This window comes from Penicillium cosmopolitanum (genome assembly GCF_028827165.1).
Source record: "Penicillium cosmopolitanum strain IBT 29677 chromosome Unknown utg000003l:1.0-3747932.0:1.0-3751027.0, whole genome shotgun sequence".
NCBI classification, from domain to species: Eukaryota; Fungi; Ascomycota; class Eurotiomycetes; order Eurotiales; family Aspergillaceae; genus Penicillium; species Penicillium cosmopolitanum.
Window position 1 is genome coordinate 262,954 of NW_026622673.1, and position 25,244 is coordinate 288,197.

The window sequence follows — 25,244 nt, forward strand, 5'->3', positions numbered from 1 at the left end:
TATCATCGGCCTTGCAAACAACCAGCGGTGGTAGACCATATATCAGGTATATTTCCGAAGCCGGAGTCTAAATTTCGTGAGAACTTCGTCTATTCTAAGGCCGCTTTGACTTTTTCTTGTTTGTCATTTCAAATTGGTTAGAGATAGGATATCCTTGAGTTTCTCGAATTTGCGAGAAGCATGAGTTACAATCATAGAGACTGACCGGTGCCGTGGACTCATACAATGAGGCAGTATCAGAGGAGATGTGACAAGTAATGATATCAGAAATACAGTCTTTTACTAATATGAAAAATGGAGAAAAAAATGCACCTTCCCAATGTAAATTCAGACCATGCCGTGTGTTGCCAGACGTAGGTTCAAAAGGGCGAGTCCGCTTCGACCATTTCAGATCCCCCAAATCAATAACCATCAGAAATCAGACGGCTAACTTGGTCATCCCACAGCATATTATATCTGGTATCTACTTCGGTCGAATTCACGCCATGATATGATGCAGAAAATTGAAAAGTGCTCATCGAAGCCAATATCCCTTCCGTATAGCCTCGTAGAGAGGCCTTTCCACGCTGATAAGCGAGCCGCTTAAAGACTTTTCCCGAGGATCATCACTGAGGGAGTCAGGAGACTCTGAGGTACGCCGAGTAAGTGCATTGATGAAATTTATCTTCGGATCAAAGCTAATGAGTACCAGATATTTATGGCCTGATAGGAGACCGGGGGAAGACATCGAATATATCATGGATCGCTCATCCGAAACGGTGCTCACGGTGCCTGTTGGTGTGCCTGGATAAAGAAGTGTGATAACACTGGAGCGTGAATCTTTCGATGGCCAAAGACGAACACCTCGACTAGTAAATCGCTCTTCCGAGCCATGAATGGGCCGACCGTCGACGCCAGTTTGTGTTTTAAACAACAAACCTGCTCCATTTTCATCATCGATTGTGCCCCTGGGTTTTCTGGATACTGCTCGTATGCGGAAAAAGTCTCGAGATTGGAATTCTTCTTCCGTTATAGGGTCGTTTACGAGATCTAAAAATGTTGCCGCCGATAGATGGTAAGTGTGGAACTTGGTGCGCGCGGTAGTGAATTCCCGTCGGGAGTGTTGATCGCAGGCGTGGTTGAACTCGGTATGATAAGAATGACATAACCGTTGGTTGGGGTACTCGGTAAATATTTCGGCGATAGTTTCGACCGGGTCGAGGTCACTCCATGAGATATTTGTGTCTCCTTTGACCGCTTCTTCCGACGTAGGAAGAGGTCCGATGTAACAAGTGCGGCGACTCTCGCTCTTCCCACCAGGCCATTCTCTGCGGCACTCAACTATGACAGGTCGACCGGTCACTTCGTCAAGGCGCATAGACAGATTGGTCCATGGATCGTCGTGTTCGCCACTCCCTTTATGCAGAGGCCGTAGAAGTCCTAAAACATACATTTGCAGACCGATAAGCCCTCCGCTATCGGATCACACTTTATTTCAATGGTTCTGAGAATATAAATATCTCCAAGGCGGTTTTGAAATGTAGTCCATAGACTTTCACCCCATCATATCATACACAACCCTATCTATCGAAGATATCGATATTCCTCTTTCCGCGCTCCTCGCCCAAAGCAATGGCATCGAGAGAGTCAGTGGTAGTGCCATAATACTTGGCTTTCGTCCAGATAATCCGTCTACGCCCCACATCTTACTCTGCCAGCGCTCTCCCAATGGTATAGATGACGATGGAGAGCTGAAAAAGAATTCCTTTCCTTGGACCTGGGAGACCCCAGGTGGTGGGGCACTGTCGGAAGACGGGACGATTTTGGGGACCATGGTGCGCGAGACTGCTGAGGAAACTGAATTGGTACTCTGGGCCGCTTCGAGCCAGGTCTACCGTGTCACTTTCCTTCACAGAGGAAATTGGATGGCGAAATATTTGGCCATAGCGAAGACTAGCGAGAAAATGAATATTCAACGATTGTGGTCTGACGAACATGACGGGCCTCGTGGCTCGGATGAAAAACCAATCCAGCTGAGGGACGACGAACATCTCGACTACGTTTGGGCTACAGAAGAACAAGTTCAAAACTGCATGTTTTACGACCCGAGCGATACGAACAAAGCAGGAATTGTCATGATCCAAAGCAACAAAGATGTTCTTCTGGACTTTTTCTCGTGGCTGAAGGACGATGGTGCTTGCATGGAGTACCCTCTGCCCGAGCTGCCACTGCAGAGCGATCAGAGATAGCATCTGATTCGACGTACCCGCTGGATACAGTTGGTAACTGTTTGAACTGTCGTGTCAATTTCGGTTTCTGTTTATATACATGTCTCGTGACCACATTGCATTAATCGACCGAAGAGGTCGGCCTGCAGAGTATGAGGAGCAGAGATAACATGAAGGATTGAATCTATGGGCCTCAGTTTCCGGCTAGCTACATACCACCAATACTCTCGTTTATTTTCTGGTAGATTTAGCATAGCAAATAATCACGCGGAATCTGGGAAGGAAATTTCTACAAAGCTTTGAATAGGATCAAGTTCTAGTCAATGACGCACGTGGGATTCAGGAAGGATAATTTATTGAGCCAATTCCGTAGCCCATATTCTCTCGTCGTGGCAGGGCATTGATCAGCAGCCGCGAAGACGAATATCTACACGGAAATGTCTCGAGTATAAAGCAACCGATTCCCCATCTAAAAAATTCACTGCAACCAATATTTTTTTGGCCCAGTCACTAAAGCCATGCAACGCGCGTCGGAAGTTAAAGTCTATCCACCTGCACGGTGTACATATAGCAGGTATGCCAATTCTGAGTCAAATGGCCAATACAGTTATTAATGGAGTAGCTTTTGCTTCGATGTGATTAAAACCAGTGGTAGATTCTCTGTATGGCCTACATTGGGCTTTCATACCCAATGTCAATGTACGTTGGATATCCAGTGGACCGACTTCTCACCGGCACAGGTTTTTCTCGTGATCATGAAAATGCCAAATCACAATGTCCATTGCGGTGAGGACCTGAGGTACCTCTTAGATATCATGCATACAAGGCTGAGCAGACCCGAAGTCGGTGGTACAGATGAAGGACATTTTACTCAACTTGCTATGGGCTTTGGAGAGAATTATCGCATGATGTCACGCGCGGATGATAAGTATGAGGCTTCGCCAGTCCTGTCCCGGGTCGAGGTGCGGCTGCTAGACATTCAGCTAGTGTTTCCTGGAATTTGGAGGGTCACTGCGTTGCGGCTGTTTGCCCTTGGTTGTGTGACTAAACAGGGAAGCTTAGCTGAGCTAGCTGGAGTTTTTTATGCTAAACCAGCAATGAACGATACTCGGCCCCCCCACGGCTGAAAATAGAAAACAAAAGTACATGGAAGAATCGGATCTCATAGAAGACAAGATCCTTTACCCTATTTCGACTCGGCAACAAGACTAGAGGTACACTGAGCTCGTATTATAAAGCTCCGGTGGCCCATGTCCAGAATTGAAAGATTACTGCCGGTTGACTGTTAATTCGCTGCTACTCGTGACTTAAAGAATTGCACGGCCACGCACAACGCCAACCTGGCAAAAGAGCCAGGTCTCTGCTTTCCAGAACGAGAGAAGTTGCGAGCCTGCCGTGTCGACGACGGAAAATTCGTTGCCGGGGTAAAGGTGCTCCTTGTGGAACATGTACGTCTCGCAAGATTGTCCGATTTTCCATCAATATCCCGATGTCGCACTTCTATCGTGGCTTTCCCTTCTTTTCGCCGTCCTGGTGCTGGCAGGCAAGCGGAGGAACACCCAGATAAAATTTCCCTTTGTAGCGTCTTATCAAAGCGCAGACGTCATAGACTGCGAGCTGTGCTGCGATCGGTCCCAAACTTGCAATGAACATCGGAATATCTGGATTAGGCTCAAAATGCTGTTATCCGTGAACTAGCAAGTATATGACAATACCTCCGAGCAAGAATTCTTTCGAAGTAGAGGGCAATTGGTCAGTGCCATAATTCTATTAGAATTTCTAGGCCGACAATGCAAACATAGAAGCCTTCGCCATTGGAAGATCAATTCACCTTATTTCATTTCAAGCTACTCGAAGTGCCAGACAACATTATGTACAGTACACGATACGGCCTCTTCTCAGAATGACCCTGCTCGGACTTGCTAGTCAGTTGTCTTACATCGGATCGTCTCTCACCGAGTTCTCTAATGAGCGCATCGTTTCGGATTCACAATTTTTTTTTTAAAAAAAACGGGCTGTATAATTGGATATTTTGAAATATACAAATATACATTTCACTATCTCTTTCTCTGTGCTTATATGTAATTCCTCGAGAAGTGTCTTCACGAAGCCACTACACCGCATACGTGGTGTTACGCAGCCACGTGCGTCGAGAGTGCTGAAGTAATTCGCAGAATATCCCGGTATTGGATCGACGGTCAGAGCTGCAAGGCCTTTGGGTGGCATTCCCTAGGGTTTGGGAAGTGCTATGCTGTTGCGGCGGAGAGGACTCTACGCCAAGTGAAGGGTGATGGAGATGAAGTGATTGGGCTCGGATGAGAATGAAAATGCGGTACTGTAATAGTTCTTACGACTGAAAGACTTTTAATTGATCTTTGAATCTGAAAATTTATGATATGAGATCTGGTTAAGCAACAATTCATTATACCAGACTCGCATATCTTCTTAATCTCTGAACACGAAACATCATCAGCCGTTAGATTTAGTAGAGCTGTCACGGCCGAACATCGACAATTCAAGACTTTTTCTTTTGATTCCCTTGTAAAGAGTACGATAACTGGACAAAAACTCGTATTGCATCAGGAGGCTAAACGGAGGCCATCCGTTGTTACAAATCCAATAGAGGACATGTTCTTGCAATTGGAGATATATTTCTAGGTCTCTTTTGAAATAAGTTCCGCTTTAACGGAATCTTTTTCTTGAGATAGCCTCATTATACTATTCTTGATCCCCCCCATGTCGAGCAACAAAAGAAAGGCTGTCATATTGGAAGGCATGCTAAAACAGGCGGACAAAAGCTACGTTTGTCCAGCGTGTTTCAAGTCATACTCCCGAATGAGCGACTTGAGAAATCACCTCAAACAATTGAAGGACGCCGAAAATCATAGAGGTCTTTCGGAGATGGAGGAATCCGAATTCCGACGCAGCTACGCGAAGATAATCGGGTGGAAACCAACAGACAAGGAGGCAGAGCTGGAGCTTCCACGCGAACGATTCGCTGCTTTTACACGAGACGTTGTCGTTGAGAAAATAGCCTCCCGGACAAAGGACCTTTTACAATCAAAGATCCAGATATATCTGCAAATTGCTCTGTCCTCTGGAATGGCCCACGTGTGTCCCGAATGTGTTGACCAGGACTTGCGGTATTTCAACAAGATGGTCGATTTCGATGCCCATTGTTGGGAAAGAAACGACCAAACACACATGGGCCTGTTATCGAAGACCCCGGCAGACTTTCTTCCTGCCTACCTCCAAGCAATGGGGCTCCCCCACATCGAAGAGTTGCCCCCTGGAAGCGATAAACCGGGTCGCTGGACCAATGAACGATATTTGAAGACAGATTATGTTTTCCAAACAAAGAAAAGGTATTACAAGAAAGAGAGAAAAAAAAAACATGCAAGCTCAATACTAAGCACGCGCGACCTAGGTTTGTTGCGCCGGAAACTGCAGCTGCCCAGGAGCAGGCTATTATTTAATCGAGATTGGTTGTTATTCGTGTATCCGTGAAACAACGCAGTTATGCCTGCAAATACAGGGATGTGTGATTGAGCTATTCTAGCATCTGAAGCACGCAGTCAAAATGGCCAAGAAACTAGATTTTGGAGGCGAATCCTCCTTCGCCCGCACGCAGTCCATATACCCATAGGTTTCCGGCATGACCATATGATTCACGTGTGTTTCGCATGTTGGACAACAATAAGTCTCAATGTAAAGTGAAAGATCCCTTGGAACCACTTCTGCGATGGTCGAATCTTTGCGCGCAAATGCGGTCAATGCAGGTAACAGAAAATGCAACGCATGGCTCCCGCCCATGCCGCTGCGATAAGCTTGATAGCCACCAGTGGGGTCGATAAGCTTTTTCGTACTTACGTGAGCATTCTGTTTGTAAGCCGCTCGCTTGTATACCTTGCACTACAGCTGTCAAAGAATAGTAGTTGTGAACTTTGTGGAGGGCCTGAAAGGGGCTGTCAGAGCTGATATTGTTGTTGAGAAGGTTCCAACATACCTGAGCAAGACCATCAATTTTAGATTCCAGCCCAATCTCAGCAGCCATGCACTCTTTCACCTCCACCATCAGCTGATTCCACCGGGAGCTCAAGATGGAACGCGCTTGGGCTCCATCTTTGGTGAAGGCGATCGGCACATATTCTCTGAAAAGGGCCATGTCTTTGCGTGATATGAGGCTCGCAAGAGCTGGAACGTCATTCCATCGCAAATTCTCCAGAAAATCATTTCTGTTGTTGAGTGGCGAGCTCCAGTCTGCCTCAAGTGGGCTCAAAAAATCGTGCAAACGAATGCCCAAAACCTGCAAGTCTTGCAATATCCTTTCCGCCGAGTCTGCTCTCTCAAGAACCTCCTGGAGCGGCCGAGTTATAAATTTGTCAAGAGATGCTTCTAGCCTGAAAGCTAATTCGTCTACTCCGGTTCCATTTAGGCCCTCACATGCCGGTCTTTGCAGTACTGCTCGGCCGGCCTTCTGCCAAGTGTATTCGATGGTGGTGTAGATGAGAGGGTCGCTATTGGACCTTTCCAGGCTCTATTCATGATCAGAAAATCTATTAAAAGCCCGCGCAGACAGTAAATATTGTTGTGATATGAGGCTTGCGCAGGCCAGGAACAAAACCGCAACATCGGAAATAATCCCGGGTTGCATATACGAAGAATCAAGTTGATTGCAAATCAACTTGACCTTCTCGTTGTATATATAGCCTCCTGTATCGCCTCAAGAATAAATAACTCAATATATACCTCTGAACTACAACAAACATCAATTACCTGTTTGAGATTATGCAATTGGTTCAGATCCTGCGGTGACTTGATCAAATCAAAATAAAGCTTGGCGTCAAGAACTTCATATGTCCAGAGGTATGTCTTGATTTCGTCAGAGGGTAGATCCAAAGCTTTTCGAACGAAGCTGCTGTAAGGGATCTGCTTTAATTTCTCGAGGCTTCTTTGGGAGAGGTCACAAGCAACCTTGGAAGGGCCTTTGTTCAAGATTTCCTCCAAGCCTGTTTTCCAAAGCTTTTCACGTGGAATGGGAGTTTCCGCGCCGGGAGAAGTGCTCAGTACTCTGGACGCAGAGCTACCACTATTGGCGAGGTCAAAACAGTGCAATTGATGTTTGTCAGTCTCACGGTTGAGAAGTTGTTGGAATTCGTTCTTGCGCCAATATCTTTTTTTGGCTTGAATATTTTCTATCTCTCGGTCTGCTTCATTGCTTGGATCATTCATGGAGACCTCGTGCTCTGTAGACGCGGTGCTAAAGGATGAAGAAGGTGCTTTGTGGATGGCTGTAGTGTCATCTCAGTTAGTGAAGGCATAACAGCTTGTGACTGGTGATGGGGATGGAATAAACCTTTCTGGCTGCCATCGCTAGCCTGCGATATGCCGTCCATCTTGACCGAAGACAATTGAAAATAAATTATGAACCAGTGCCAGGTGACGGGGTCATAGATATACCAATCTGCAGACGCTATGCATCGTTTGCATGATCGCTGGCCCTGTGCGACCGGAGTGGTTTGCCAATCACAGGTCGTCTGAGCCCCTGAGCCTCCAGTGCAGCCCCCAGGATACTGTAGTTACTTTTGTCGGTATAAGGCTGGCGTTCATCGTCGGAGGTCTAGATCTGTAGGTTGGCTGGGATTGGATTGATGGGTTTATTCGGCTGCATTCTGATTTCGCAAGGATCATCGGGCTCCACTATGCGGTTTCTGGGAATGTAAAGATACCGGCTGATTACGGATGGCTTTCAATACATCGTAATTTTTTGAATCAAACCTACTCTAAAGCCGCATTGAAAAGTCCGGGGACCGCGCGAGGCGGGAAATTGGCGACCTCTTTTCTAGGTGTGACGGTTAAATTACAACTATTCTCCTGAGTTGGCAGTACTCCCTCACAAAATTGTTAAAAAGATCAACATATCAATCTATCGAAGGAATAAACTCTACATTCATCACCGATTTTCCTATGATTTGGGAGAAACATTCAAAGAACGTTTTTAACTTGACGAACACCTGCACGCCCAGTATTTGAGGAAACCGTTCCCTATCTCAAATCAGAGACGTCATTGATGAACATGAACGTGATACCATCTAGCGGCTCGAGAAGGTGGTATGTATTTCTGTCACTTCATCCTTCCTTCTCTTGCTGATGTACCATTTTAGGCCGGTATCACAGTCTCTATGCCAAAGCCATAACTCTCTATCAAGCCATGACAGCCAGCCCACCAACATACTCAGAAAGACCCCACATCATACCAACCGAGTGGCAGCACGATCTGATCAGTTGAACAGCGTTGCAGGTTGCAGTGATGCTTTCATCGGCATGGAAACGCAGCTCTCCATGCGGCCCAATATTCCCACAAAAGACGAGGCACACCAGGCTGCGGAGCTCGCATTGCAATATTTTCAAGGACACCTCAATACTCTCTCTTCCTATGAGCTCAATTTTCTGTACCAAATTCGGGAGCGTCTTCAATAAATCCGTTAGGCCATTTTGAGCCACCGCGTATCTGTCGTCGATGGGATTCGCGGTGGTCTTGCGAGTTCACTCGGCAAGCATATATGTCCGAAGCCCACTCATAGCCAAATAATGCTATTGCAGTATTTCCCTCCACAAATAGCTAGCTTAGAAAACATATAAATCCTCGATTGTATATTTCTGGCCATTCCTCACCATGGTGCTGATACGAGATCGGGTCGTGGGGTCATGGGATCAGGGCTTTCGGAGGAAGATAGTTAATAGCAAATAAATAAGGCTAGATAGCAGCATTAATTCTTTTTTTTAGGGGTCAAAGGTTTGGATGCGTCTTTCGAGACCACATGCTGTCAGATAAAACTTCTCTTGATCGGATATGCGTGGAGAATTGAAGGAAAACCTCAATACCAATCAACAATGTCCTGTGGTTTATGTGAAAAAAATACTCGGATGTGATTCCATTGGATTGTGAATACTACATCAATTCCACCCGCAGGCCACGAGAATTACCATTGTTGGGAAGTGAAGCCTGAAGTATTGACTTGGAAGTAGTGGTGCAATATCTCCCAGCACGTTTGAATACACACCAACGGAATCCATAGACCTTTATTGACACACCCACGCGGCTTGGCATCCAGCATATAATAAGGCTCCTCCCCTCTTTCGTTTTAAGGCGTAAGTGTATGATACTTGTGCTTTCAATCGTATTCGCAGGGAGTCAGTAAAAATGAAAAAAAGCTGGTCTTTTTTCGGTTCAGGTCTGATTAGAGGGTGTCGAGATAGCAGCTCTCTTGGTGACGAAAGTTTTGGCTTATCTATAGAACCGTGACTTGCCTCATAACCTGCAAAGTCGCAGCAATTGTCGGTGACTGAGGGAAGATCCAAGGAAATTAACTCCCAAATTTGACATCTTGCATCGCACAGTCAAAGTCGTGCTGCTGCCCATGGTTACACCAAGTTTTCCTCGGTGATGAACCAGCCATATTGGGTGTTTTTCCGATGCGGTTGTATCTTTTCGTGTTGATCAACAGTTGTGTTCCAACATTCAAATTTCAACAACTGCCTGTGCAAAATTTAGCCAGATTTTGTCGCAGAGGAATGTATATAGCTAAAGACTGGTGGTGAATGTTGAAAAGCGGGATCGAAGCTTTTCTGCGGCTATGCGACGACTTCTCAAACGGTGCCAAGAGAGGCAAAATTCTTATCATATACTGTGTCACCAGAAAAACCTGTTATCAAAGATGATAATTGATCAATCCGGTGGTGAATACAAGAGGTTCGGTGTCGCTCGAAGAACATCAAATAGACTACGTGCAAGATGCATTATCCATTCAAGGAACCCACTTCTGAGAGGGATCAACACGATGGCTGCAGCTCCTGAAACCTCCTAATTACGATATAATCGAGGGACAAAGGTCAGTCAAGACAAGAATCAGTCTGTGTACTGTAACAATTATCCACACATCGTCAGTTCCTCGTATTCACATCCCACCTCGTTGGGTCTCGGCCTCGATCGATCCTTCTGGATAGATGTCCACGACCTAGGTATATAGATGTTGGCTTAATTTCAGCCAAGTAGCATTCCTTAAAAGCTAGACCGGATAAAAGGATAATGTGTAATGTGTCCTGATGGATCGTAGTACTTTTCAATGCTACCACCATTTGATCATATGAGAATCAGTGTTCGAACTTCTTCCACTATGTAACGATGATGCGACCTGCAAGCATATGTAGAATCAAACAAACAAGTCATACTCTGTGCCGGCCTTCCAACCTGAAATGGGCAAGTAGTGTACTTGATTGAGTTTCGGTATGAATAGCCCGGGTGAGAATGCACGGAAGAGCGAGGAGAAATCTTTCGGCAAGGAGAACCCCCCTCTATCATGAACTGCGTGGACCTACACTCTTCTTCCCACCCACTGATGATATAGCTGAATTCCACACCTCAGAGTATTTCCCGATAAAAGTACCACCCGCAATATTTATAATATCAATGGTACGAATCTTGTCCGGCTTGAGAAGTTGACAAGGCTGCTTCTTTAGTGAAGAGGCTTGGATGAATAAAATTCAACCCGTACGCCCCCACCCACCAAAGTTGTATACGGAGAATTCGTCAATGCACCGTCTCCTTAGCTATACTAGGCTTCTGCTCATTTCGGTGTCCTACATCATTGCATTGATACTAGTGGTTCCATGGCCCTCGCCTGGGTAATGGGCTGCGTCCCTCAATCATCTCTGGTGCCTATCTGGCTTGTCTCAGCAGCTCAGCCTCATCATTCCATCCCTTCCGATCATTAGCTGATGTTAGAGCTAGCGCCATTTCATACGGTGGCACCCCGGAAACGCCACATCCTTTGGGGTCAGAAAAGTATAAGTAAAGATCGACAGAGGAAAGTTTTTTCTGACCTTTAAGAAATTTCCTATTAACCCTCACATACCTTGCGAATTGCATTTTACTCTGCATCTACCCACCACAGCCATGAACCCACCCCAACTTCGCAACGTCTATGACGGGTATCTGTTTTTCAGAGCCGATCCTCTCCCGCAACAGAGTGCGACATGGGCTCGGGTAGAGCGCACTCGGATGGATTTTACCCAACCTGAATTCTATGGTATGATCTACGATCGAGCTTTCGAGATTTCCGCGGCAAGCCAGTATCAGGCTCTGTCGGATGAGCGGCGTGCCCATGTTAATCAGCTGATTCATGATCGACGGCATCAAGACCCCTCTGGGGAGTGGAGTTGTGCCTATGCGAAAGAACACAGAAGGTTTGTCAATGACCGAGATACTCTTGAGCGTGACGATGACGCTGTTTCAATGACAGTCATACTCATGCAAAGGCCATGGACTCCCAAAGCCTACCCAAGAACCCCGATGGGTGATTTGGTAGACCTTCGAATATCCTCATTTCTCAATGGCCAGGGGCACTATGGGAGCGTTTCAACAGTGCCTGGTTTTCCAGCCAAGCACCCGCTTCCTCACAACTATGCTATGGGCAATGTGTACCAAGAGCCCACGCTATCATCGATGCAGGAGCGAGCCAGCATGGCCTGCCTGCGAAAAGCACTTTCCGACCGTCAGCCCAGAATGATGAATCGATCTGCTCTACCCGAAGGGTAAGTATTTCAGTTGTAGGAACTCCGTGCGGAACTCCATGCTAAAGACCCGCGAAATGATTGCTGATTTAAGGTTGTGAACAGAAATGCGATGGCCCATATGGAAGATGAAAATGAGGATGAGGATGACTCTGAAGAGACCGATGGTGATGAAGACAACACCTGCACATGCGATGAAGCGCAGAAGCCAAGCATCTCGGACCAGAAGACCCCGGATAACAGAGACTGTGTGTCTGGCCGTGGAAGGCATGAATTTCAGGGACGTCGCTCCAAGCATGATCTTCAGTTACTTAGGTCGCGGGTCGCTAGGGCCAGGGCTCACAGGAGCCAAAAGCGGGTGCGGACCAAGCGACCAGGGCTTCAAAAACCGAATTATAAATGGGTCAAAGCCTGTCGGGTTGAGGACACAACTTGTGAACAACCAAGAAATATTCGATGTCAACGTCGCAGTTCTTGTTAAATTCTTCACTCGAAATGCGGTTGGAACAGCCGTATCCATTACCGAATCTCTTTACTCAATTGGTCCTCTTCTTTTATTCTTCTTTCTAATACTACATGACTCCCTTAATAACAAACCTTGAACTCTTCTTCCCTGCATATACTCAATTTCTCGTGTCTCTTATCCCGTGCTTCGTTGTGTTTACCGGATAATTCCAGTTGGCAACGACAATGTACGTTACCGTCCCTTCAGATGCTTACCCGCACAAGACCCTGAAACTGTGGAAAGGGTCCACGTAGGTGAGGTTAGCTGCCCGATACTCTCCATCCCGGTATCGATCTACAGACTAACCAATTTTCGAAAAGGTGGCCGCATCATCTATCTGCAAATTAATTTCTGATCGGCACGTCGACCAATATTCAGCCGAAGGGAATTTGTTCTGCCTAGGCCATTTTGCCACACTGGCACCTCGTTAAAGTGAGGCTGCGCTGTGCGATTGATGAACAAGCCTCATTTGCCGAACTGGTGGTGAAATCTTCTCTTCTGTCATGGACGCATGATCAGTACATTAGTGCGACAGGTTTAAAATCTGATTTTCATGAACATAATATCGTGTTTCCGAGCCCTAGCCAGAAATTTCTTTGGCTCCCTCTGAACAAATCACTGTTTTATTTGTTTTGTTTTTTTTTCTAATTGCTGGTCGGAGATCAGATTGGCATACAGCCCAACGCGACCCAGTTGGGAAAGACGCGTTGCATCGCGTGGAACTCTCTCACCGCCTTGCTCTGAGCGTTCGTCATCGGCCAATGCGGCTCGCGGAGCTAGCGACCTCTTCTTCTCTCCTCGCTAGAGTTGCATTCCAGTTAAAGCGGCAAGTTCTATGGCTTGACGGTGAATGCACTTGCGCTATACTGAGAAGAGGTTGTAACGACCCAATAAAACTCCTACATGCTGAAAGAAAATTGGTCGCAATGAACCCTTTCTGATCTTTGCCCATTATCTTCCCCCTGGAGGACCCTTTTTTTCGTATACGCTTCCCTGTGGCTCTGAGCAGCTAATAATCATCTTCCCTGGGATCCTTTTTGTTCACTGCATCTTGCTTGAAGCGGAATTCGGAGCAGCATTGATGCGTAGCGTCCATCTATCTCTTTGTTGAAGACGTTGCTGAAAAATCACGCTGGTTGCTCATACCTGCGCTGGCCCATCATGACTTCGGCTGTAGCGGAGCTGGAAAGCTACCTTCAGTCAATGTTGGCTCTGAGACCACCTGGAGCTACAGGCTCCATGGTCTACAGCATCACTAAGCTATGCACAATAAATGTTCAGGTGCGAGACATTCTCCTACTCTCAAGACATGCCGCGTGTTGAGATGGCTGAGAATGAAGAGATCGTTGCGATGGTTTTGATACGAGGCTAATTTTGCATAACAGGATGAACCAGTTCTCATTGAACATATCTACACTCACTTCAAGAATGCACCTGGCACTCATAAGTTGGGCGTTCTCTATGTGATAGACTCTATAGTCCGGCACTGGATTGAAAGCACTCGCAAAGCTGGCCGGCCTCCGCGGAGCGCCGCACCGGATGGGACTTTCGCTGCTGGTGTTGATCGAATTACTAAGTTGTTGCCCGTGTTGATGACCGATATCATCTCCGGCGCGCCAAAGGATCACGAGGTACAAATACACTTGAATCAAAATCTTCGGCCAGACAACTTTCAATCATTGCTTTGTGAGTTTTGCTAGCTCGGGAGGTTTTGTTGCTCACGCATGTGTCTCTGGTCACTTTAGGAAAAGATCAAGAAGCTCGTTGACATCTGGGAGAGCTGCGGCTCCATTCCATCCTCCATGCTTGCTTCATTGCGCGACAAATTCAAGCTCCTGCCGCGTGGTAAGATTTCAATCCCATTCTTTTACTTTCGTCGTCTTCTGATCCACTCACCTGTATTGTGGTTTCCCAGATGTGCAAATTTCCACGCCACAACGCTTGTCAGCCACATGCTTTAACTCTTCAAAAGTCCCAGCTCAACTACAGCCTGTCAATGGCTCACCCGAAGCGGCAAGCCCCCAAGCGGCAAGTTCTGCTTCTCATGCTAACGCGTCTGCTGCCCTGACCCCATCAGTCTCCGCTCTGGAATCCACTTCAACTTTTGATCCATTTCTACTACCTCCCACGACGCCTATACCCTATACAAGTGTTAGATCTGGTGGTGGCGTGGCTGGCCCATTTGCCGCTTCGAGCGGTCTTGGCCAGTGCCCTGTTGCGTTACAGTCTCAGAGTCAGAGTCAGTCTGCGAATCCTTTGGCAGCCACGCTTCCACAGTCGCTGGCAGCCGCTCCGGCTATGTATGGAAACGTGATATTGCAGCCGGGGTTCTCGCAGGACCAGTGGGCTGCAGCTCTGCAATTTTCCAACATGAATAATGTTATGGGCGCTGCAAACCCTGCTCAGCTGCCTGGCCTTGGCGTCATATCCGGTCAGGGCGCTCTTGGAAGGGGTCAAACCGACGTGCAGAGCTGCGACGATCTTGAATATGAGAAAGTGGATAGCCACGGGTATCGTCCAATTTCTCTCTCTCCGGATTTTCATCGAAATCACAATGCTTTGCCCTCTCGCCGCCACGGCCAGCCGTTCTGCCACGAATATCATGGCAATTTTCAAAGTCATCGGAGCAAGGCATACCGTAGGGGTAGTCCACCGGATAGGGGACGCCAGTCAGAGTCCCCACGTCGAAAAGGCTATAATGTCTTTCCGCCATGTCCAAAGCTCGTCGAGTGGGACTACTCCATCGGCCCGGGGAACATCAAAATTCTTAGTCGCACCCTTACTGTCACCGGCGTTTTCTCTGAGGTTTATCTTCGTTCGCACTTCAGCACTTTTGGCGTCGTTCAAACCTGCATTATCGATGGTGATAAGCGTCGTGCTTTCATTAAGATGCTTAGTCACCAGGACGCGGTGAGAGCTCGTGAAGGAGCAGGAACTTACCGCTCGGATCAGAGGCCACTCCGCACCCGATGGGGCGTCGGCTTCGGCCCGCGTGACTGCAGCGACTATGAGACTGGCATCAGTGTTATTCCAATCGGCCGACTCACCAATGCGGATCGCAAATGGCTGCTCACGGCGAAGTATGGTGGCACCGGAGGCTGCCCAATCAAATCGGGAATGGTAGTCGAGGAGCCAGACATTGAAATCGGCGCTGGCGTGTCATCCAAGGCCATCAGCCGACGCGTCGCAAATGGCATTGGCGGGCACCATGGCCGAAGTTCAGGCGGCTTTGGTGGCCGCGGTCGTGGTCGCGGTAGTTCCTTAAAACGTCAAGGCTTTGGCAATGGACGCTAAGACTTTCTTCTTTGGCACAATTGACAATCCAAAGCACCAATCCGAACTTGAATGGCGTATCTACAGATGTGCTTTCAGTTTACTGAACCGCACGGTCCGATCGAATAATACAGCTGCAAATATATGAATCAACCAACATCAAAACTATGAGCTTGCTCCATTCACCGTAGCATCAAGGTATTACTTAGACAATACCCGGTCGGCGCTTTATCTTCAAAGGTACAGTTATCTACTCGTGTCTGCTTCATACTATGACAGTCCTCTGCAAACTCTCCCAAATCAGGTTTCAAACTTAGGATTGCCAAGAATGTGTCAACGCTGCCTTTAATGGTCCATGTTTATTTCATGTCATTCGAATTGCTAGAATAGTCCATATCGTGCCTGGGCGTCCCACGATAGCCGGCACCTGCAGTAAGGCCCTGCAAAAGCGCACATATCTCGATGTTTCCTCTTTTCCTAGCTTGGCCCAGGGGAGACACACCGTTATCGTCGTAATTCTCGGGCTCCAGGTCCGGCAGCTGCGCCAGGTGAAGGATCAGTCTTTTGTTGCCAGTATTTGCTGCATGCCATAGTACCGAGCGGCCTCTCTGATCTCTTTCATTCACAAGAGTCTTCCAATTTAGAAGTAGAAGATCTATGATCTGGTTTCTCTTGGGGTCTAGGCCGTCGTATGTCATCGTAGCCAGAAGAAGTGCGCTTCTTCCCGCGGAATCGAGATAATTAACGTCAATGTGTTTGTGATCTAAGAGAATTTCTATGGCAACAGGGTCGTCATATATCACAGCCAGATGAAGTGCAGTGTATCCTCGGTCATCTCGAATGTTGACATTGAGTTGTGGATCTCTCAGAAGGATCCTCAAAACCTCGTGTTGTTGAAATTCAAGCGCTGTCAGGATTGGAGATAGAGCTATCGGACTCCGACCATTGATATCAATATCATGTCGACAAAGTAGCTTTCGAACGGTAGACACTTTTCCTTGCATGATAGCAAAGGACAGGGAGGTCTGGGCCCATTGATCAAAGTGAGTGGCATCTAGAGATTTTTGGCATGGCAATCGACCAGCCAGAGTCGCAGCTCCTTGCAAGGCTAACGTTATCAGACAGGTTAGTAGCTGCCATGAGTCTTCCTTATGCTTGAGTCAGTGGGGGTGACTTACAAATGACAGATGGGAGATGAGCCATATTTTTGATAATAATAAGATTATCTTGCTATTCTGTTGTCTCGATGATCCGGACTTGATGAAAGGAGCTCTCGTTGCTGTGTTTTGCGAGGACTTTTATCCAGCACAAAGACATGAAAGGCAGTATTTGTAGCAAGGCCTTTGTTGCGATCAACTTTGATCTCAAGAATGTTTGATTTGTATTCACATATTTTCACATATGAGCTCTGATGGTTGGTTTGCTCCAATTTTCGGTCCTATTCAGAGCTCATGCCATAATTTATGGACCGCTGTGGTCTTCTAAAGAGATTGATTCCCCGGAGCAAGCTGTCTGCTCCTGGGAATGAAGCATTCAAAGGCTCACGTATCTGAAGTTGCGGATTGTGTGCTTCGGAGCATTGACTACCAAAAGTAGAAAACCACAAGCTGATCTTAGATACAAGGCTTAGCGCGAGAAACAGAAGAAGGTTAGCTTCTCCTTGTTCATAGTAGCGCAGATGAGCCATGTGAGACGGTACCATGCACAAATCGTCTTTACTGCATGCCAGTCCCTGAAACATTTTAACATAGTTCCCAGGAGCTCGATGTAGACATTGCCTTATGCGGGCTAAAAGCTGATGGTAAGACATTTGTGCTACAGAACAAGAATGACAATTTGCCTCCTCCTCCTAGGATATCATCGGGCTCTTCTATCGTTCAATTACGGTCGCTTTATTTAATGATCTGAATTTCGCCATCGGCGCTCTTTTCTCACTGCGACACATCTATCTCCATTTCGCTTGTCATGGCTTCCGAAATTAACTTCCAAGCACTGCTGATCACCGTGCTTCTATTCGCTTTGATTGCTAGGTCCCTTCTTTTGTGGGTGTTCGAAGATGATTGGCCATTTCACAAGATGGACTTGGCGCTATGCGTCTCATCCATTCTCCTGTCCGCTGTATTGGCAGGGCTTTGTTGGAGCGAGGATAAATCAACATGGACTCGAATTCTTTTTGGAATTCTTTCAACAATTCCTTCCATGCAAATCGTTCGTCATAGCTTGAAGAAAGTCAATTCCATGCTAATACTAGCCTAGTTTCTCCGCATCGGTTTTCAGCAGCTCAACAGTCCTTTCATAAATCGATCGACGCCGGTCTTATTGAGAATTTATGCTTTGACATCAACAGCCTTAAAGATAATTAGTACATTCATTGGGATATTCACGCTAGATGTAATTCAGTCCATCACCCTCTTCCTGCTTTTCCTGGATCATCTCAGTGAAATGGCATGGTACCTGTCGTTAGTAAAGAGAGCCACGCAGGGTCGGAAGAAACTACATGTTATTGTGACTCATTTATCAAACAAGGGTCTTATATTGCTAGGAGCCGCTATCTTTGGCGCGGTTTCACGAAAATGGGAAATTGCGCTTGAGGTATTTCTTCCTGATTTGAGCCTACATGATGGAAAAGCTGACACAAGTCAGATCCAGCTTATATTTTGCACCATGTCGGCAATTTCCAATCAGTCCATTGAGTGATATGCAACGAAAGCTTGAGGCACATCTGTTGAACACAAATGGGCTATAATTCGAAAAGATCAGCCAACTCAAAATCTCATCGCTGTAACAATCGGTTAGCCATATGGTGAGGGTTGTAAGTAGAGCAAGGTAAAATTGCTGTGAAGCTTGATCATATCTTTCTCATGCGGGTGATATTGTATCTACTGGAAATGATTTTACACTATGTATATCAAGGGGCTGATCCAATCGAAATCACTCGAGAGCTGTAACCTTACAAAATTAGCATATGTCAACTTCCGATGAGATCTTGAAATCTTGATAGGGGGCTAAGGGGGGGGGTAGGGGATTTATATGACCTTATACTATGAGGATACCCGACCTTTCTCAAGCAGCGGTCCCATATAAGCAGTACAGGACTGCTCTAGAGATTTCGAAGATTTGAGAAAAATCGGTAAGAGTACATAGACGGGAGCAAAGAGGACTCGCGATGCGGCGGCTGTCTATTTGGGGGTCACGCCACGCCGTAGACCATACAGTATCCACTCATTAAGTTGCGGAAGATCGGGTAGGTACAAAATCACTGCTTATGGCCATGCATTATGCTACGGCTGGGCCAATAGGAACCCAGGGGTGCAACAGGGCTTGATGTTTATGAGAAACGATTCGAGTGGAGGAAAGTTCTGATTGTTGATCAGTGTTTTGACGTCCCCCGTGGGAATAACGTGGCCATCAACATCAATGGATGTTGAGACCTGTTGCTGATTTTTCTGTAATATTGCCGGATGTATTGAAACGGTGACAACGACAGGAAAACGTTCGTGATTGATCTGCAGCCATAGACCATCGTAAAAGAATCAGGATGCCTCTGGAAGTTACGTACCCTTCATTCTGTTGAAATGTTGAACCATTTGCAGTTCAACGACCAACTCTGTTGGTGAGCTCACAATTCGCAATGTCCGTCATAAAGACGCTAGCGGAAAGGCTGGCTACAATACTATAAGTACCCCAGTCCCTCGCCGGCAGAACGATATTTCTCATTCATCCTTTCCTTCATCCTGAGTCGAAGAATATGGAAAGCCTTTTGGCTCTATCGGCTATCATCTGATATGGACTGAACCCATTTTGCGATGTAATTATGATTGAACTGACTTCTTGTATCACACCCAGCTTGTCTAGCTCGATACTAAATCTACGAACAGCAAGTGAGTGTAGCTGCTCGGTCATCTGGAACTATGCTAACCTAGAATATGCTCAGGACCAGCCCTTCTCTTCTATTCCTCTAGGAGCCACTTGATGGACCCTGAGTGACCTTGGAAAAATGATCAAGATTGCAAGCACGGTGCGTTATGAGTTGCCTTTATAAGCTACCAACTAATGGTCAATGATAGATCAAGGAAAATCTTTATGCAGCCATTTGGACTTCCCGGGTACAGCACATAGTAGCAGCTGATATTGTCAGTTTTATCATTGCGGCAATCTTGATCATATTGACCTTGTGCTGACGACTTAATGTATAGGAAGGCATACTTCCCATCGCGAACCGCTCAATACTTCTCAAGTCACCTTGGTACGCTGCCTCTGCCTAGTACCATGGCCGGAGCTGCATTTTGGATCTCAGTGGGGCTTGACTTTCATCTTGTTGTGATCCCTTTCCGTCAGACGAGATTGCTGATGCTTCTTTCTAGTCATGGAACAAAAGTCCAGGTGACACTCGCCGCGACCGAGCCGCACTTCCCCATCGTCCTCAAATCAAGGATGTACGACTGGCCGGTCGACTGACTCCCAATGTCGTCCACTTTGCTATACCAAGACACATACTTGAAGACACATACTTGAAACTTCCTTTCCGCTCGTGTTCCCAGGGAGGCTCAGTTCCCTTTGAATTGAATAGGGTGGGCTCCCACCAGTTTCATCTCTTCCAGTTTCATCCTATTTGACCAAACATTGACTGTAACTAAAGAGGCCTCCATCGGATGACTAGGAATCTCTTGTCCCACGTCCGATTCGAAGCCACAATGACGGTACAGCCAGGATCCATGTTAGACCGACTCAGAGCATCCAGCCAAGACGAAGAAAAGCCGGGAATCAACGGCCACCGAGAATTACCACGCTTTCTCCGAGAAACGCATCAATACGAAATGAGTGGAGTTTTTGGCCGCAATTTGAGGGCCAGCTCTGTCAGGCCCTAGCTGCAGCCGAACAAGCCACACTGTAGTCTACAGCACTGGATCTACCCCGGGTCTCTTGTCACCAGAGCAGTAGTCTTCAGGTCAGTTCCTAGTCTCCTCAAGACAACATACGATGGCTCTCTTCGCCAGCAATATTGTTTACTGACACGTCTAGAAGTATGCCTAGAAATGTGCATTGACAGATGTAGCCCACTCATCCCTGCTGTGCGAAGTAATGCCTGGCCCTCTGACGTGTAAGCGAGGGAGGAATGCTACCTCGTGTCTCGTCTGCCTTTGCTGATGCCAGGCTACACTGCAGCAAGTATGGAGACGGAGAGAGAAAAAGCCGTGATTCGGCCGTTCCCACGGGTCCGATCGGGGTACTGTTTGTGGGCTAGTATTGGGGGATCTTATCTATACCACGAGCATGGTGAGTTGCGAACACTTATCTTGCGCCAGCAGCTAACAATGTGTGCTAGATTGAGTATTTCCCTCCGCAAATTGCTTTTGCCGTGTCTCAATGCAGACAACAATACCAAGCTGCGGCCATGGCCCGCCTTGCGAACGAGGTTGGCAACACGTTCTCATGACTGCAAGCTTGGGATAATCAATCGAGCATGTTGCCAAATCACTGATATGAAGATAAGTATTTTCTCCCAGTTGCGGCCGCAATCCGATCGCATCTCCTCGATGTCAATACATACCAAACGCCACGAACTCATCAATAGAAGCAGCATCGCGGAGCGCGGCCAGTCAACTGTCGCGGTGCATGAATTGCTCAACTATTACTCGAAACATGCCAGTTCGATTCGTGATAGCTTGTGGACAAGACGTAGTTGTTGACTTCGAAAGGAGCCGCCATGGTTTTGCGAAAGTGAAAATGTCAGGTGTGCTTGGCGCGAGACGCGGCGACGCGTCAATGCACGGTCTCGTCGCCTGTGGCACACGCCCGAATACCGCCGGATGCTGCCTTGGGTCGTCATGCTCAAGTAACTGCAGGAAAGTGGGTTCATTATAATCACGACGGTGTCAAGAGGTAAACATCAACCGTAGAAAACACGGAATCACCTGGAAAATTAACAGGTTTCGGTCAGTTCAGTCTGATGAGGGTTATCTGAATGTATCCCGTAGGAATCGAACCCGGGCCTTTATCAGAAAGCCAATGCGGCAGTTTTATTAGACCGCATTGGGAGAGGTGCTGGCGGCGCGAATTTTGCCTAATTATATCCACCATTGCCCAAATCATCATCCCCGCCCGTTTTTCCGCGCATATATCCAGCCAGATCAGCGTTTTGAGCTCCACAAATGTCCTTCATCCGATCAGGCCGACAAAATGATAAAATGAAATATTCTCGGAAGAATCAAACTTTTTATCCCTGTTAATCTGGTGGTGTGTTCCCGATTTCACCGCCGATAATGTATATAATATCACTGGTCTAGCGAGATATATATTGGCTATTAAGCTGCATGTACATAGCGATACTGCATCATAAATAGAATATCGCTAAAGACTACGCGTTGAAGTTCGAGTCGAGAGGAATTCATATAGAAAACCGACCGGCGTATGTTTTACAATATCGAATTCCATCTGAAGAAACCATCATTTCGCACTGTTTATCAACTTTTGCATTCGTTTCGTGAGGGAGCAAAGATCCCCACTATGACGGGGATTTACCGTTGGCCGCCACTTCACCGCCCGCGAGTCACCCGCACTGCAACGATTCACATGTTCGGTCCCTTCACCATCATACATAACCAATTCTCAACCGTGACTCACCTCCAGCCCTCACCATCAATACGTCCTCACCATCAACATGCCCTTGTCATCAACACATCAACAAACCAACACATCAACACGTTCACACATCAAAATATCAAAACCATCAAAACACCGACCCACCACCCACTCACCGTCGAAACTCCGCATCTCCCTACATCCGGAATCTCCCTACATCCGGACAAATTCTGCTGCCACTACCAGCCAGAAGAGACAAGCATTCACATCAATGGATTACTTTGGATTTCAACCGGCACCCAGATTGGCGACCCTGCTACCAGCCATGACTCGATGCTCTAATTCACACTACGTGGAAGAGAATGTTCATTCTCGAAGCTCAGGGCGTGATTGAGCGCTACAAAGTGCATTTTTCGAACCAGAGCTATGCACGGTGGCATTTACGTACAATAGTGAAGTCATTTTACAACAAGCATTGTTGGATTATTTATTTCTATCAATTTTGGAGCAGGTCTTGGCTTCTTCGAGTACTCTCGAATACTAGTCTCTGACACCACGAAGAGGTGCCTGCAATGGCCAGAGGATCAGGACGAGGACCACGGCGCCACGGGTCGCCTAATGAGCGCAAATTTGATAACGCAGGGCTCAAGGCTGCATGGAAGCTCAAGATTATACAATCACAGGGCTCAGGGCTGTGAGGGAGCACACTTATACAACACAGGGCTCATTGGCTGTGAGGGAGCGCATTTATACAACACAGGGCTCATTGGCTGTGAGGGAGCGCTCTCTTACAATCGCAGGGCTCATCACTGCGAGGGAGAACTTGTTGACGCAGCACTCTCCTGCGGAGAACTTGGTATCGCAGCGGTCTCCTGCGGGTCTTCCTTGGTTTCGCAGCGTCCCCCTGCGAGGCACACTTAATGACGCGGAGCCCGTCCCGCGAGGCACATTTGATCACGCAGAGCCCGTCCTGCGAAGAGTACTTGGTAACGCAGATCTTACCTGCAAAAGACACCCAAGGCTGCGAGGCCCGGAGTGTGAGGAGGAAAGTCCTGCTTTTCTTTTCGACGGAAAAAGAGCGTCTTTTATGCTATTCTGAGTAGGGGTTTCGGCAGCGACCACTTGCGTACATATTGCCGGACCCAGAGATTTTGACTTCAAATTCGCAGCGGGCGACCCTTATTTCGTGGGTGTTGAGGCGGTTTATCAACGTTGAATCAACGTTGAAATAAGAAATTTCAAGAGTTCGGGTTGGAGAGCGGGTGGAGTGGCTGGATCCACCTGGAGCCGTGGTCGGCATGATGCGATGCGTGACAAATCATTTGCCTCATCAACGGTGTTGACAATGGTGAAACGGCCTTTAGCGCAGTTTTGTATGAGATGTAGACCGAAGTGGCATGCCATGGGCTACTCGCCGTAGCAGCTTAATTTCTTGTGGCTCCAGAAGTCTGCCAATATTCGCTCGCCCCGTAGCCAATCAATTCGCAAATCATGGGTCTTAGCATTGCTCAACGATGTGAAACGATTTTCACGCTGTTAATATGTAGAGTCGTTCCATGGAAGACTCGCCTTGGCAAGTCGCTTGCCCATCCGCAGAATTTTTCGCCTGCAAAATTTTTGTTCTCGCCCCGTGAGAGAAAAATGATTTCCCTCAGCCTAGCCGACACATTTTCCGCCCCGATTCGCAATCACTGCAACGCGTCATGCCGTCCAGATATTTATTTCACTTGCCAGCACGGGATGACCAGAGTACCTCGTGTACCCACACCCTCAAGCCGGCCGAGGTACCATCGATGAAGAGATGTCGACGCCGAGTCTGTCGTCGGAACATAAAACAAAATCAGGGACTGCACCCAGGGACTGAAAGCCAGGGTAAGCTAAAATAAAAGACCAGAGCGCTTTCGCTACATATGTGCTAAGCTGATCTCTTCTTTTCTCAACATCTGGCGTACCTGTATCTACAGTATGTATACGTATTTATTCTTCCACTGTGATTAGAATCGCGTGTACATTGACATCTACCAGACCGTTGCATCTCTCAAGAGGCTGGTAATTCTGACATCGAGGGAGCCCAGCAACGCCATCAAAAGACTTGTTCAAAAAGCGTTGTATATGTTTCGGAAACTTTGGAACGATCAAAATTTCTATGTACCGAATAAGATTACTTGAAAAGAGGTATGACCTTTTGACTTCCCACGTAGAGTTCACTGCATATTCTCCAGCATTTGCTTCATCTTCTCCATCTCCCTTTTTAGGGTTCCAATCCGTCGAGCTAGAATTCTCACATCACCAGCAAGGGCTTCCGGACCGCCCATGTTGGATTTTCTATCCAAACTGTCGAGTCAACCATTAGCGTCTTTCTACTTTCACGATTTATGAGCTGAGGCTGGCCACGAGTACTTACTTTGTTGCTTTGCTCACATTACTGTAGAGACACTGGTTAGATCCTTTATGGGACACTAAACACAAAATTTTCACAACATTCTGAGACGTAGTGACTTACCTATTAGTCGAAGAATGAGAATCATCAGACTGACAGGGTAAAGCGCCGTCGACAGATCCATTTTCCGGAACCCCTTCGAATCGGACCTTGCGGTCGCGCTTTGCGTCATGACGACGCTCCTTAATTCTCTCCATATCGCTGTCTCGAGCGCGCAAGGTGTTTTGCAGCCTTTGTCCAGAGGGAATCTCTCCGTTTCCTCCCTTCTCTGCTCGGCCCTCGTTGTGAATCGTGTTCACACGAGCGACATGTGCGTGCAATTTGTTCATCCAGTAACTAGATACGTGATTGGCTTGGTCACTCATAATAGAATAGCAGTGGGAGACACGTAAGGAAGCAAAAGAACGATCTTGGGAAGCAACAGCAAAGTGTTGTCAGAGATGCAGAAACGGGAAACATTGAATATGTCTAAGATCATGCCATTTAAAGGGAGCTCAGATTTTATGTGTCAGCATTATCTGCCGTGTGTATTTCTTGGCCTCGGGATCCATGGAACAAAGCCCAATGGACTATGGTAAAGGAAGGAATTCCGTTTCCATTCTAAGGTACATGTAACATAACAACTCTGGAAATAGTCTAGGCCCTCAAAGAAGTCAACACATGT

General features: G+C 47.1%; 6 protein-coding genes across 6 annotated transcripts; 4 read left to right on the top strand and 2 right to left on the bottom strand.

The window, feature by feature from the left end:
- Nucleotides 1–514: 514 nt before the first annotated feature.
- Nucleotides 515–1,432, bottom strand: N7509_000293 (uncharacterized protein; the record flags this gene model as incomplete). The annotated part of the gene is made up of 1 exon (XM_056624940.1): nt 515–1,432. The coding sequence occupies one exon, from the start codon at nt 1,430–1,432 to the stop codon at nt 515–517; it is 918 nt and encodes a 305-aa protein (XP_056493522.1).
- A 379-nt stretch (nt 1,433–1,811) lies between these two features.
- Nucleotides 1,812–2,228, top strand: N7509_000294 (uncharacterized protein; the record flags this gene model as incomplete). Its single annotated transcript, XM_056624941.1, has 1 exon — nt 1,812–2,228. One exon carries the CDS (start codon nt 1,812–1,814, stop codon nt 2,226–2,228), a length of 417 nt encoding a protein of 138 aa, XP_056493523.1.
- A 2,715-nt stretch (nt 2,229–4,943) lies between these two features.
- Nucleotides 4,944–5,683, top strand: N7509_000295 (uncharacterized protein; the record flags this gene model as incomplete). Its single annotated transcript, XM_056624942.1, has 2 exons — nt 4,944–5,572; nt 5,635–5,683. The coding sequence occupies 2 exons, from the start codon at nt 4,944–4,946 to the stop codon at nt 5,681–5,683; spliced, it is 678 nt and encodes a 225-aa protein (XP_056493524.1).
- Nucleotides 5,684–5,762: 79 nt separating this feature from the next.
- N7509_000296 (uncharacterized protein) lies at nt 5,763–6,372 on the bottom strand (the record flags this gene model as incomplete). Its single annotated transcript, XM_056624943.1, is given in 3 exon segments — nt 5,763–6,062; nt 6,078–6,119; nt 6,214–6,372. The coding sequence occupies 3 exon segments, from the start codon at nt 6,370–6,372 to the stop codon at nt 5,763–5,765; spliced, it is 501 nt and encodes a 166-aa protein (XP_056493525.1).
- A 4,791-nt stretch (nt 6,373–11,163) lies between these two features.
- Nucleotides 11,164–11,805, top strand: N7509_000297 (uncharacterized protein; the record flags this gene model as incomplete). Its single annotated transcript, XM_056624944.1, has 1 exon — nt 11,164–11,805. One exon carries the CDS (start codon nt 11,164–11,166, stop codon nt 11,803–11,805), a length of 642 nt encoding a protein of 213 aa, XP_056493526.1.
- A 1,641-nt stretch (nt 11,806–13,446) lies between these two features.
- Nucleotides 13,447–15,579, top strand: N7509_000298 (CTD-interacting domain-containing protein; the record flags this gene model as incomplete). The annotated part of the gene is made up of 4 exons (XM_056624945.1): nt 13,447–13,566; nt 13,671–13,916; nt 14,031–14,130; nt 14,258–15,579. The coding sequence occupies 4 exons, from the start codon at nt 13,447–13,449 to the stop codon at nt 15,577–15,579; spliced, it is 1,788 nt and encodes a 595-aa protein (XP_056493527.1).
- Nucleotides 15,580–25,244: the final 9,665 nt, after the last annotated feature.